The 15,350-nt window shown below is 40.3% G+C and overlaps 1 protein-coding gene across 4 annotated transcripts in view; it reads right to left on the bottom strand.

Moving 5' to 3' along the window:
- LARP1B (La ribonucleoprotein 1B) overlaps positions 1 to 13,964 on the bottom strand; it is a 126,982-nt gene extending 113,018 nt beyond the window's left edge. For all 4 annotated transcript variants that reach the window (XR_011249887.1, XM_069557436.1, XM_069557437.1 and 1 more), the window contains exons 1-4: positions 12,406 to 13,964; positions 2,798 to 2,856; positions 2,379 to 2,438; positions 217 to 394 (exon numbers count right to left, since the gene is read on the bottom strand). Coding sequence is in view for 3 of the 4 variants with exons in the window: in XM_069557436.1 (XP_069413537.1) it covers positions 217 to 394; positions 2,379 to 2,438; positions 2,798 to 2,856; positions 12,406 to 12,913 (805 nt within the window). In the remaining variant the exon portion in view is untranslated. The remainder of the gene's footprint in view (positions 1 to 216; positions 395 to 2,378; positions 2,439 to 2,797; positions 2,857 to 12,405) is intronic.
- Between the last annotated feature and the right edge of the window lie 1,386 nt (positions 13,965 to 15,350).

A 15,350-nucleotide genomic window follows, 5' to 3' on the forward strand; every position in this document is an offset into this window, starting at 1 on the left:
AAAGAGTCAGACACAACTTAGTGACTAACAACAAATAGCTTGTTTTAAAGATAAATGTGTGCTCTGTGTGTGTTTGTGCGCTCAGTCACTCAGTTGTGAAGAAATCCAAACTACTCACTGGTGACTATCAGCAATCAACTGATTAAATACGATTCTTCATTACTACAGCTCTCTTTAAATACTTAAAATCAAAATGAAGGGTATAAACAAACTAACCTCTTTTTCGTTGATTGCTTAACTGAGCCTCATCCTCACTGACATTTTCACCAGGACCATCTAATTTTGTTTCCCGGTTTTCTTTGCTTTCATTGTTAACACTTCTCTTTTCAACCTTGTCTTCTCTTTCTTTTCTATTTTGTGGCTTCTTATTTCCTTGACTGATGACACTCTGACACTGCAAAAGGTTTTACAGAGTTAAATTTTCATGAACATTTTCTCTAACATATTCCCAAATTTGTGGTAATACCTTACCTACATATCGTAAAACAAATGACAACTTTTATCAAAAATAAAAAACTACAAAAGACACTGTTAAGAGAAAAGTCAAGTGAAAGACAAGGAGAAAATAGTTACTAAGTATCTGATAAAAGGATTTGTATCCAAGATATATAATGAACTCTAAAATGCAGCAACAAGGAAACAATTAAAAAGTGGGCAAGGGTTAAACAGACGTTTCATCAAAAAGATATACTGATGGCAAATGTACATGAACATGTACTTGACATCAATAGAAAAGTGCAAAGTAAAACTACAATGTGATACCATCACACACCTACAGTAAGACTGACCACGTCAAGTATTAGGGAGAATATAGAGCAATTAGAATTCTCATACACTACTGGTGGAATAAAAAGTTTGGTAATTTAAAATTTTAAATAGCTACCATAAAATCCACCTATTCTACTCCCAAGAAAAATAAAAGCATATATCCTTGCAAATTGTGTACACTAATGTTTATATAGTAGCTTTATTCCTAACAGTCAAAAAACTGGAATCAACACAAACGTTCACCAGTAGGTGAATGGACAGTATTATATCCATTAATTGACTACTACTCAGTAAATAAGAACAAACTACTCATACATATAACATAAATAAAACTCAAAATAATTAAGCTAAATGAAAGCCAGGGGCAAAAAAAAATACATGCTGTATAACTCCACTTACATAAAACTGTAGTAAATACATTGTATATCAACTATACTCCAATAAAAAAATTTTTTTAAACTGGAGAAAGGGCAAATTAACGAAGTACAGCTTATCAGTGGTTGGGATAATGGTGTGGAGAGGGACATAACAGGGAAGAATTACAAATCAAGTTCACTATCCTGTTTGTGGAGAAAGTTTTACAGGTCAAAGGGTATCAGACTATACCCTTCATATACAGTTCATTATGTTGTTTAGTCATCAATTAAATTGTTTCATATATATTAAACTATACTCCGATATTACTGCACAAAATACAAATAACAAAATGTACAGTGTCAAATGAAACCATGGAACCAGATGACTATATACACTACTTCTTTAAAAAGAAAACCCTCTTTATTTATTATTATTTTTTTTTATTTGGCTATGGCTCCAACATGTGGGATCTTAGTTCCCCAACCAGGGATTGAACCCATGCCCCTGCCAGTGGAAGCATGGTCTTAACACCCGGACAGCTAGGGAAGGAACTAAAAAGCTTTTTGATAGACTATTTCAGAATATCTTTTTAGAACTTCTTTCATAGTTAAATTAGAAATCAATTTACTAAGACTTCCCTGGTGGTCCAGTGGTTAAGAATCACCCGCCAATGCAGAGGGCATGGGTTTAATTCCTGGTCCGGGAAGATTCCTCAGGCCTGGGGTCAACTAAGCCTGTGCACCACAACTGCTGTGCCTATGCTCTACCCCTGCTCACCATAACTAGAGAAAGCCCAACAGCAGCATAAAGATCCAACACAGTCATAAATAAATAAAGCAAACATAAAAACCTAAAACTGTTTTAAAAAATCCATATACTGAGCATCTTTTGATATGTTATACATATGTATGTGTATATAAAGACTTAATACTTCAACACATTGGAAAAATTTTACTCAAACATATATAAAATAAATTTTGAAATACAAAACGGGCTTCAATTAGACATTACATTAAAAAATACTCTATTTGTAGGCATAACATGAAGTTGACATCCCAGTATACCCCAACCTTTCCAAATATATGGTCCTGAGAATACAACCAGAAGAAGGCAACAGGATGAAAGAAATCAAAGTATTTGAAAAATGGGTACTTTATCAATGTGATTCTCTAAATTTGAAGTAAAATAAAGTTGGCATGTGAAATGAGAATACTTTCCCTTTATTAAAAAAAAGGTTTTAAAAGAATACTCACTTCAGTGTTCACTAATTCACTTGGTGTTGGCCAGTTTGCCATATCGCTGAAATCACTAGCCTAAGAAGTAATAAAAGTGTTATACAAATTAGGAATTTTTTAAATAGAAAAAGATTTTTCTAAAAGTAAATGTAACTTTTAAAATCATCTACATTCATCGATATGTAGACATTTGCCAAATTAATCCAAAACTTTCTCCCAACAACAGAACCCAGAAAGAACGCTTTGGTCTTATTAACAACGATTAACAACTTTGACTAAACTGATAGATGCAGGATAACATATGCATATGGAGATCTTGAAAAAGCTACAATTCTCTAGTATATTAACATCAAACATTAATGACAGAAGAGAAAAATACACAGTAATCTGAGGAGCTCCTTTCAGAATAGTCAAAAATTATTTATTGTCAAGTATACCTTATTGGATTTCTTTGTCTTGAGTTTTCCTGCTTTTATAATTTTGGGGGAACTGAGCTCTAAAAAAAAAACAAAACAAAGAACTGGTTTTTATAACCGTATCACTTAAAATATTTGACAAAATAACAATTAAACCAATTTCAGTAAGTCAATGTAGTCATTATTTTCAACAAAATGCAAAGTTCTAAGACTCCAATTCCTAACAAGAAATCAACCACATTTCAAACATGGACTGAAAGTGGTCTTCAGTGTTCAAATAAAGAAGAAGAAAATATTAACAGCTTACTGAACTGACAGAACCAGTCCTTTCACTAACAGGTGTAACATGGAAAAATTAGAAATATACCACATTTTTGTAAAGTTGGTGAATCAATTCCCAATGGGATGTATTTTTCTATATACATTATATATATATTGTTGCTGTTTAATTGCTAAGTAGTGTCTGACTCTGCAACCCCAAGGGCTGTAGCCCTCCAGAGCCCTCCTCTGTCCATGTGGTTTCCCAGGCAAGAAAAATGGAATGGGTTACCATTTCCTTCTCCAGGGGATCTTCCCAACCAAGGGATCAAACCCTTATCTCCTGCACTGGCAGGTGGATTCTTTACCACTGAGCCACCAGGGAAGCCATATATTATATATATAATACATATATTTGTATATATAAATATATTCACATACATCAAGAAGCATCCAGAAAATAAGTCAGAAGACTTTAATTTGTCTTTGGAAAAACCAAAATAGCTTATCTCTAGAATCAAGCCATAAAAAATAAAACAGATGTCTGTAAAAGCATGTGTAAGACTATCACAGTATCATCACCTGTCCCTATCTTGAATAAGAACACAATGAAGGTTAATAATAGTCTCCAAATGAAGCTTTAAAATGTCTTTTTCTCTAGCACGATGATTATCTAGTTAAACATGCCCTAAAGTAAATATTAAAGTTGAATAAACAGAAAACACAATAATTTAGTAAACAATGAACCCCATAAATCATGGCAATGACCAATTCAGAGTAAAATAAAATGATTTGAGTTAAAACCAGAGAAATTCAAATAAGATATTATGAAAGGAAGCTGGATGAAGGATGACGACATCCCCAGGGATGGGCACACAAGGAGTGTGAATATTGTAGAAATTATATTTCTAAAGCAGATAGTGAGTACATGGCTATTTGCTCTACACTTCCTTATACTTTAGGGACACAAGTAAATGTGTAAGTAAATGTCAGTCGCTCCGTCATGTTCCACTCTTTGTAACCCCATAGGCTGGTAGGCTGCAGACCATGGGGTCGCTAAGAGTTGGAAACGGGTGAGTGACTTCCCTTTCACTTTTCACTTTCATGCATTGGAGAAGGAAACGGCAACTCACTCCAGTGTTCTTGCCTGGAGAATCCCAGGGACGGAGGAGCCTGGTGGGCTGCTGTCTATGGGGTCGCACAGTGTTGGACATGACTGAAGCGACTTAGCAGCAGCAGCAGGCTGTAGCTCACCAGGCTCTTCTGTCCATGGAATTCTCCAAGCAAAGGTAGCCATTCCCTTCTCCAGGGAATCTTCCCAACCCAGGGATCAAACCTGGGTCCCCTGCACTGCAGGCAGATTATTTACCATCTGAGCCACCAGGGAAGCATATTGTGTAGTCACTAAATCGTGTTCGACTGATTGCGACCCACGGACTGCAGCTAATCAGGCTCCTCTGTTCATGGGATTTTCCCAGGCAAGAATACTGGAGTTTGTTGTCACTGGGGAGCTTTCCAACCCAGGGATCCAACAGGCATACCCTACACTGGCAGGAGGATTCTTTACCGTTGAACCACAAGACTATTATTAACCTAATGAGCAATTCACTCTCAGGTCCAACTATCCTATTTCAACAATTCTCCACCACAATTATGAACTCAAAATTTTTCAGTAGCAAACACAGTACAGTTTCATTTTTAATATGACTACTTAGCACTGTTTTGAAAACCCTGGCAATTTTCAGCTTATCAATTATTTCATAACAAAAAATTAACAATTGCGCTTCCATTTATAAATAAATTCCCCTTCTCCAACTTGCTTCACCTCTTCTTAAAAAGTCTACAGAAACTACTACAGGGAAATGTATACATCATGTAAATATGCATAGGGATAAATACTTCATTAAGAAAAATGAGATGCAGAAAAAAATATGATGGACAGGTAGGACAAAAAGGGAAGCAGGAAAAAAATCTAACAAAAACAGTATTTGTCAAATATTATCTGGAATTTGACTAAGGTATATTCTATAAATAGCACATGTATTTTATGAAAGCTACACAGTGTCAAACATCTGAAAGACTTTTCCCTCAGCCAAGTAAAAACACATTCTAAAATATTGCTAAGTCAAGTAAACTATTGCCTGGTGGTTACAAAACACAGCCTTACACAAACTATTTGATGTAATGGGAAGTAGTTAGGGATAAGCCACAAAAGTGAGTTTTATTACAAATCAAGAAGACATTAATAATCACAAAATTAAGGTCAGAAATTTAAAAATTATTCTGACCACATAAACTTTTAAACTTCAGTATTAAATGACAAGTTATTTACAAACAAAAATATTTGAACGTAAGTTAATAATCATTTTGATTTAAAAATCAACATGGTGCCATACCCTACACAGACACTGATTATAACCTCTGGCTAAAAGAAGTTGGGGAGGTAACCTAATACTGTAAATCAACTATACTTCAAAAAAAAAAAAGTTGGAGGTAACTCCCTGGCGATTCAGTGGTTAGCACACAGTTCTCTAACTGCCAGAGGCCTGAGTTCAAACCGTGATTTGGGAACAAAAGATTCCGCAAGCCAAGCAGGGCAGGCAGGAAGGAAGAATCTTGATCTTTATTTCTTCACACATTTAAAAATAAAAGGAAGAGAGATTTTTACTTCAACCAATTATTTTGTTTAAATTTTAATCTCTCAACTTGAACTCTTCCTCAGGTAATATATGGGAAAATAGGCCACATTTAACTCTGTGCCCTCAATAATTCTGACATTTTATTGACAAGAGTATCTTTAAGTACACATTGTAATTTGGATATATAGTTTACCAATATGGTAATTTATTTTCATCAAAAGATATTTGACAAATTATGCTGGCCACTGTGGCTCGATACTCTGGGATAGGAAAGAGGGATTTCTTAATACTGGTTACCAAGTGGCACTTATAGTTAATTTACTTTTTTAAAAGGAAGACTGTCCTGGAACATTCCTGTTCCCAAGTCACAATTGTTTCCACAGAAACAATGTTTCCTGATTAGTAAGTTTAGGAAAAGAACTGACTTGCAAAGCCAGCACCTTTCCCCTCTTTCCTTTGGGAGCTAGCTGTCCACAAAAAGTAATAAGCATTCTGGTCTGCTCCTTCATGCTATCAACCACACAGGGTAGACTACCCAACAGAGGCAGAAAGGGAACACGAAGTTGTGCAACGCCAACTGTGAATACATTTGTCTAATTCCCAAATTCAACATAAGGAAGTCCTTTGTGCTGCTCTCTTAGACCACCTCATCAACCCACTATTTTTTCAGTTAAAAGAATGACATGAGCTTTAAAAAAACAAATCTGAATAAAAGATAAACACGATTCAAAAACGAAATAGCAGTGGCCAAACATGAAATGGCACTAAGAAATTTGAGTGAAAACAATTTTCACCTATTATTCTGACAAAAAAGAAAATGCCAAGCGTTGGGAACCCTGTATAAATGGACATTTCTCTCATGCTGTTGGAATGAATATGAAGTAGTAGAATCTTTCAAGGATAATCTGTCATTTAAAATGTATATACTATTTTTGGAATGTCCTGCCAATCCAGTAGTTAGGACTCTGCTCTCACTACCAAGGGCCTGGGTTCAATCTCTGGTGGGGGAACTAAATAAAACCCCCAAGCCACATGGCAAAATAGTAATACTACTACATATATATATATATATATATATATATACACACACACACACACACATATATATATATATATATCCTTTTAAAAGATAAGCAACAAGGACCTACTGTATAGCACTGGGAACTGTACTCAATGTTTTATGATAACCTATATGAAAAAATAATCTGAAAAAGAAAGAATATACATTCTGAATCACTTTGAGGTACACCTGAAACTAACACAACACTGTAAATCAACTGGAATCCAATAAAGTTTTTAAAAATTAAATTAATAAAATGCATACACATTTTAATGAAAAAATTCCATTTCTTAGAAATTATCTGAGAATCAAGACAAGATACAAAGATGTCTGTATAAAATTTTCATTGTAGGGATTTCTGGCGGGCTAGTGGTTAAGACTCCATGCTTTCACTGCAGGGGACGTGGGTTCAACTGGTCTGGAAACTAAGATCCTGCTTACCGAGCAGCACAGCCAAAAAAATATGTTCATTGTAGCAGGTAAAGGGCTTCCTAGGTGGCTCAGTGGTAAAGAATCTGGCTGCCAATGCAAGAGACACAGGAAACACAGGTTTGATCCATGGGTTGGAAGATCCACCGGACTTCATTAAAACAAATAACCTCTAGGAAGTTCCCTAGATAACTGTATTTAAATAGATATCCTCTAGGGAGGTCCCTGGTAGCCTATAGTTAGGATTCATGGCTTTCACTGCCGTCACTGCTCTAGAAAACTGTTCCAGAGATCTCACAAGCTGTGTGACATAGCCAAAAAATAAATATGTAACTCCTATATTCAACAATATAGTAGTTATAGTATTGGTACATTTATAAAAAATAATGCAAAACTTAAGAAATAAGAAAAATCTGTATGTATTAATACACCAGATTCTACATATAATTTTATACACACATATAGAACATGTAAAACAAGACCAAGAAAATATTTTCATATTCCCATGTTCCAAACAAAATGGAGGAAGCTGTTCTCCCAGTATGTCATTAGATAAAAATCTAAGACTGAAAAAGAAAGCCAACCTAAAAATTTAGAAATATAGAAACTTTAATTAAAAATTTTCAGACAGATGAAGCCTAAGAAATTTAAGCTCCAATATATATATATACACTGTATATATATATATATATATATATATACACACACATATGTATATGTGTATATACATATGTATATGTATCTAACATACACACACACATATACATACATGCCTCCAAGTATATATGTATATATAAACAAGTACATGATCTTCATATATCCATTTTTCAATTATTGGTGAGCCAAAATACAACTTTGAATATTACTGTAATATCTTAATCTATAAGGAAACAATTCCTGATAAGAAAACAATTCATTTGAAAAGCTTGGATAGTGAGAACAAAAAAATTCAACATGATAGGTGATTTTACTCTAATTTTCATGACCATAATCTTTAGCAAAGTTTTAATTAAGAAAAGGCATTGACAGTTATCAATCATTAATCACATGGTTTTATTATATTTAAGGGAGAAATGTCATCAAATGCCATTTTATTACAGTAAATGAGTACCTTAAAAAAATATGTAAAAAAGCCTACTTACTTCTCAGACTCTAAAATTGAGACTCAGTCTGTAGTCACTTTAGAGAACAACCTGTCAACAAATACACTGTGACCTAACAATTCCACATAGCTATCCTAGAGCAAATTAGACAGTATATAAGAGAAATGCATAAAGATGTTTGAAACAACCAGGACGTTGATTAATGGGAAAATGGCTAAACTGACCACATCAGTTATAACTGACCACTTCTCTGCAATTTTTTAAAGTTTAGACTAAAAAGCATCAACTTTATCACAGGAAAAAAATTTTATAAAAAGTATGTAGATGGTAGTTAACTAAATATATGATGATCATTTTGCAATGTTGTTTAGTTGCTAATTTGTGTCCAACTCTTTTGCAACCCCATGAACCGTAGCTTGACAGGCAGCTTTGTCCATGGGATTTTCCAGGCAAGAATACTGGAGTGGGTTGCCTTTTCCTTCTCTGCAGGCATGCTAAGTCGCTTCAGTCGTGTCCAACTCTGTGGGACCCCATGGACTGTAGCACACCAGGCTCCTCTGTCCATGAGATTCTCCAGGCAAGAACACTACAGTGGGTTGCCATTTCCTTCTCCAGGGTATCTTCCCTACCCAGGGATCGAACCTGTGCCTCTGAAGTCTCCTGCACTGGAGGCAGGTTCTTTACCACTAGCATCATCTTGATTTTCTTGACCCAGGGATCGAACCCGCATCCCCTGCATTGGCAGGTGGATTCTTTACCACTAAGCCACCAGAGAAGTCCACAATATGTATATGCAAATCTGAATCACACACCTGAAACTACTGTTAATATAATTTAAAAACTCACTGTAAAGAAAAATAAAAGGATCAGGTAAAATTTTAAATTGAGAAAAGTCTAAATGCACATACAAAACACTGTATTTGGAAATAATTTCACAGAAAGGTCTGAAAGGATATTCAATAAACTGGTAACGTGACCATTTTTCTTTTTGAAGGGAACAGCAAATTTCTGTGTTTATAAAAACATTTATGTATAACTTATATAACTTAAGTAAAACGTTATTGGATTTACAGTAAGCTTATTTGAGGTTTCTGGGAAACACACTTGGAGAAAAGGTTGATGGGGTCAAGAAGACTAAAGATGAAAAAGAAAAAAATAATTTTTTGTATTGTGACCCAACCTCTCAGCATGAAGGATAGTTCCCCAACCAGGGATTGAACCAGGCCCTCTGCAGTGAAAGAGCCAAATCCTAACCACTAGGTCACCAGGCAAGCCCCCAAATCAATATTTTTGTGAGTAAAAATTAAATTTAGAAAGCTGGTTTTTAATATGCAAAATATAACCATGGGTACAAGGTAAGTGACTCATAAATCCCATACTGTAACTTTAGTAAAGGTCTTCAAAATAAGTAAAATACTTTAAACATGGATCGGGGAACAATTCTTTCTAGTCTCCTGACAAGAACTTAAGACCACAATGATACTATTCTAGGCTCTCTTGTGGGCCAGGCTTTGGCTGAAAAGAGGTTCTTATCTGGATTACCAGAAACACCAATACACAAGCCAGAACCATTCCCAAAGTGAAGGAAAGTGTGTCACAGGGCTGAAGAACTCCTCACTTGCAATTCAGTTAGAACTCCAGGTTCTAACAAAAAAAATCATGACTACAAGTCCAGAAATACTTTGCTACATTTCCTATGTTTCTATCTCTGGTAGTAAACTTTCTGGCAAAAATTTTATGGATGGGATTCTGGTACTTTATTAAGTGAGTGACAGTAAATCCTGGTTTGGCTAGGAAAAACGTAAGTTTAATTATGATATTATAGCATAATTAATATCCTCTTTCCCTCTCATGAATCTCTTGGTTTATAGGATAAATCACATAGGCTTCCAACGAAAAAGATTTATTGTACTAATTTAACACTCCCCTAAGTTTGCACCTATTCTGGACTCTGAACCATAAAGGGCATCTGTCTGCTCCTATATCATTATTCTTGAAGTTGCAAATTTACTCAGGAAAATAGAAAGCTGGCAGATTTAGGTTACAGAAGGCCCTCTGGTATTAAGAAATGAAAGAAAATATATCCACTTCATTCATTTACAAGGCCCAGAAATCTTGCCAAAAGTCAACTAGCTAGATAGTAGTTTAGTCTGGTCTAGAATGCAAATTGTGCATTTCTACTCCACAAACTCTTATCTAAGTTACCTAGACAGAGTTTTTCAATTTCGAATAGAAGTTGCATAGAAGTACAGAGTCAGTGTTGAGGATAGACTATAAAGTTACTACAGCACTCTAAGTATAAAGAACAGTATTCCTGCAGGTACCGAATAGATTCCAAGAATAGAAATGTTGCCTACAGAGAAACATTGGCAAAATTAAAGTCCCTATGAACCACACCTGGTTCATCAGCAGATGCTTAATCTGCAACAAACAAAGATTAAAGTCCCTAATGAAGGCACCTGCAGGCTAATTATATTAAACTGTTAAATATTTTAGCAAGGTAATCTCCAATTAAAATTTGAGTCTTAAAACCTGTCAAATTGTAAAATCAAGAGGTGTTTTTTTTTTTTGGTAGATCACTGACTATAATGTATAATATGTGTAAGTCTCAAAGTAGGGAGGTGAGACAGACATTAAGATTCACTAAAGTTTTCAAATTAAGACTTTTGTTCCCTTCACTTAGTAACAGTGGTAAACAAATAGAGCTTTGCAACTAGGAGAGAATGGTGGCAAGTTTAAATTTAGAGAAAAAATTCTGAGTAGATTTTTTTGTGTTAAGGTTTATCAAATGATCATTTAAAGACCATCAAACCTCTGATGTAAAATAACTGTTTGTTTAAAGTTATACTTTAAACTATTTGTTTAAAGTTCTGCAGCATTAAAAAATGATTACTACTGTGCAAACCAACTAACACTTATCTCCCTCTATTGGAGTTCCTTAGAAGAAATGTTACTATAGCTGCAATATGTGTCTATAACTATCACCTTATATTTGACCATTCCTTAGTCTCATTTGATCCTCACAACCCTGTAAACACGCTTGAATTGTCCCTGTTTCACTGTTAACCTTTAAGAAAAGCAAACACTTGTAAGTAAACAGCTGTAATTTCTATATGAGAAGTTTAACTTACTACAACTTAATTAGACAGCAAAACTTTAGTTTGTCTTCGTTTTATTTGGGATATCTATTTAACTTAAAAAAAAACCTGAAGTTGTTATAACCAAAATAAATCTCTAGGGAACACAGGGCATTGGTCAGCATTAAATTCAGTGGCACAATCTTACCTCCTCTAGGAAGGACAGGTAACTGAATGTTTGTTGTTATATAGTCGCTAAGTTGTATCCGACTCTTTGCGACCCATGGACTGCAGCCAATCAGGCTCCTCTGTCCATGAGATTTCCCAGGCAAGAATACTGGAGTGGGTTGTCATTTCCTTCTCCAGGGGATCTTTCCGGCCCAGGGACCCAACAGGCATACCCTACATTGGCAGAAGGATTCTTGACCGTTGAACCATAAGACTACTATGACTACTATTCACCTAATGAGCAATTCACTCTCTGGTCAACTACCCTATTTCAACAATTTTCCACCACAATTATGAACTCAAAACTTTTTACTAACAACTGCAGTATAGTGTCTCATTTTTAATATGACTTAGCACCGTTTTGAAAACCCTGACAATTTTCAGCTTATCAATTATTTCATAATAAAAAATTCACAACCGCGCTTCCATTTATAAATAAATCCCCCGTCCGACTTGCTTCACCTCTTCTCAAAAAGTCTACAGAAACTTCTGTAGGATGAACTGAACATCTTCCTCAAGTCAGCTTTCCCAAGTCACTACCACGTGGGGGCAAAACAAAACTGAGGCAGTGCCAGCGGAGTGGCTCAGCTCCATCGCTCCCGCCGTGCCCCCACTAGTCAAGGAGAACCCGAGGTCCCACCTCTTCCTGTCGCTCCCTTCCCAGATGTCCATTTATGTAAATAGGCAGAATGAATGACACCTTGGAACGAAACACCTCCGACTGACAGGGCAAGGAGCCCTGCCCCTGCCCCTCCCCCAGCCCCGCGGAGCCTTGGTCGCCACGAGTCGCCCCTGCACACACCCTCCCGGTGCCCACCGCAGAGGAGCCACAGACCTGCCTCCAAGGTTTCCAGTGGGAGCAACGGCAGAGGCCCCGTCCCAGCGGGGGACAGGTGCTGAGGAGGCTTTCTGGTCCAGGGATTCTCCTTCGGCGGCGGCGGCGGCGGCGGCTGCAGCTTTTCCTCAGAGCTGGCCGCTGCCTCCTCCTCCCGGGCGTTCTCGGCCGGCGGGTCCCGCGGCAGCGGTCGCGGCGGCTCCCCGCCAAAGGGGCCCCCTGGCCCGCGCGCCTTGTGCGCCAGGTGCAGCGCCAGGGGCTTCACAGGCACCGCCGCCTGAGGCACGCTGTGTCCCAGCACCGGCGCCGGCGACGGCTCACCCCGCGCCCCCGCGCTGGTGGCGGTCGCGGCCCTCTCCTCCCTCGCCGCCTCCTTGCCCTCCCGTTCGAGCGGGGCTAGCTGCTCGGCCTGCCGGCTCGCCGCGGCCGCCAGCGACTCCCTCTCAGCTGCTGCCGCGGGAGGCTCCTCCCGAGGGTGAGCGGCGGGCACTGGAACGCGAGCAGACATGGTCCCCCTGCCCCAGCCGCCCCAGCCAGGGGGGGCCCGGGGCAAGGGAGCCCGGCTGCCCGTCGCTCCGCCGGGACACCGACTGGCTCTGGCCTGAGGAAGAGAACCCGAGAACCCGGCCGCCGTCGCCACGGCCGCCCGCGTTGGGTGAGGAGGCCGTGCAGCTCTCGGCGTGCCGCCCCTCCCCGCGTCGAACGGGGCGCTAACCGCCCGTCGGCCCAGCCTGCCTCAGCGGCGCTAGCCCCGAGCCTGCCAACACGCGCCGGGCGTCGCAGCCGCAGCCGCGTGCCCTCACCCGGCGCGGGCTGAGGCAAAAGCACCGCAAGCCGAGGCTTGAGGACCTCTAGCAGAATCGGAGAGGCGCGCGCTACCTCTGCCGGTAACTGCTCTCGGGGGCGGAGGCGGGGCCGGGAAAGGGGGCGGTCCGAGAGGACGGAGCGGGGGCGGGGCCTCCCGGAGGAGCGTGACGTGGCTACTCACCGGCTCCGGACCTCGCCAGGCCGCCGCCCGCGGTGGATGACTGACGAGCCCGCCTGGGTGCCGCCCTGCTTGAGGGCCGGCCCCGCCCCAGCGGCCAGCCGAGGGGAAAGGAGGGCGAACAGGGCGATTCCCCGGCTCCCGGGCCACGGCGGCCCTTGCTACGGGCACAGGGGCGGGGCGCGCACCAGGCCTCTGTGACTCGCAACGGGCTTGCGCCTCGCTCGGCCGGCTATGAGGGAGGGGCGGGGCGCCCGACGCACGTGGCTCTGGGCAGCCGGGGGCTGGGGTCGCTTTACCCCGGGCCCTGAAGACCAGTTCCCTCGGGGTGAAGTGGGTAATCTGGGCGGCCGACCCCGGGCGGCTCCCGAATGGGCCTCAGGGTCCCTCCTCCACCACCGGGCCAATTTGCTCCCCTCGTCCGTCGCTTCGCCCGGTGAAAAGATTTCCCCTGGCGTTTTCAGGCACTGTGGTCACCTGTGATCTTGAGTCACGTCAAAAATAAAAAACTGTAATTTATAGGTAACTTTAAGAAACCTTTGCCCCGGGACCAGAATTAGTGCATTTCCCCGCCCTTATTCCCACCCACAATCCGAAATTTTTTAAGTGCTTAGGAGTAAAACAGATAATACTAAGCCAGCTTAAAAAAAAATAAAAGTTACAGGTTTTGTCTGTGTCTTTTAAAAAAAAATTTTTAAGTGTTTCAGGTGTACAGCAGAGGGGTTCAGTTATATATATTCTTTTTCAAATTATTTTCCATTATAGCTTGTTACAAGATATGGAATATAGTTCCCTGTGCTATATGTTAGGTTCTTTTTTGTTTATTTGGGGTTGTGTTAGGTCTTTCTTGCTGCGAGGGGTACTACTTTTCTAGTTCCAATGATCAGGTTTCTCACTTCATGGCTTCTCTTGTTGCAGGAGCACAGGCTCTAGGGCTCCAGGGCTTCGTAGTTGCGGCTCCGACACTAAGGCACAGGCTCAGTAGTTGTGGGCCATGGGTTTAGTTGCTGGGCATTTATGGGGTCTTCCCTGACCAGGGATCTAACACATGTCATCTGCATTAACTGGCGGATTCTTTACCAGTGAGCCGCCAGGGAAGCACTGTTTGTTTTTATACAAGGTTTTGTTTTGCTTTGCTTTGTAGAGAACCGTTGTTTATGAATTAACCCGTAGTCCAAATACTTTTTCATGGAATGGATATATGTTCAGTTCAGTTCAGTCGCTCAGTCGTGTCCGACTCTTTGCGACCCCATGAATCGAGGCGCCAGGCCTCCCTGTCCACCAACTCCTGGAGTTTACTCAAACTCATGTGCATCGAGTCGGTGATGCCATCCAGCCATCTCATCCTCTGTCGTCCCCTTCTCCTCCTGCCCCCTATCCCTCCCAGCATCAGAGTCTTTTCCATTGAGTCTCCTTGGACTGCAAAGAGATCCAACCAGTCCATTCTATCAGTCCTGGGTGTTCTTTGGAAGGACTGATGCTAAAGCTGAAACTCCAATACTTTGGCCACCTCATGTGAAGAGTTGACTCATTGGAAAAGACTCTGATGCTGGGAGGGATTGGGGACAGGAGGAGAAGGGGATGACAGAGAATGAGATGGCTGGATGGCATCACCGACTCGATGGACATGAGTTTGGGTGAACTCCTGGAGTTGGTGATGGACAGGGAGGCCTGGTGTGCTGCAATTCATGGGGTCGCAAAGAGTTGGACATGACTGAGTGACTGAACTGAAGCAACCTTATAAACCTTTTTCCAGTCATTGTTCTTTAGTTGCTAAGTCGTGTTTGACTCTTTTGTGATCCCATGGCTTGTAGCCAGCCATGCTCTTCTGCGTATGGGATTTCCTAGGCAAGAATACTGGAGTGGGTTACCATTTCCTTCTCCAGGGACTCTCCCCGACCCCAGGATCGAACCTGCATCTCTTGCATGGCAGGTGGATTCTTTACCTTTGAGCTATCAG

Source organism: Ovis canadensis, chromosome 17 (genome assembly GCF_042477335.2).
Source record: "Ovis canadensis isolate MfBH-ARS-UI-01 breed Bighorn chromosome 17, ARS-UI_OviCan_v2, whole genome shotgun sequence".
NCBI classification, from domain to species: Eukaryota; Metazoa; Chordata; class Mammalia; order Artiodactyla; family Bovidae; genus Ovis; species Ovis canadensis.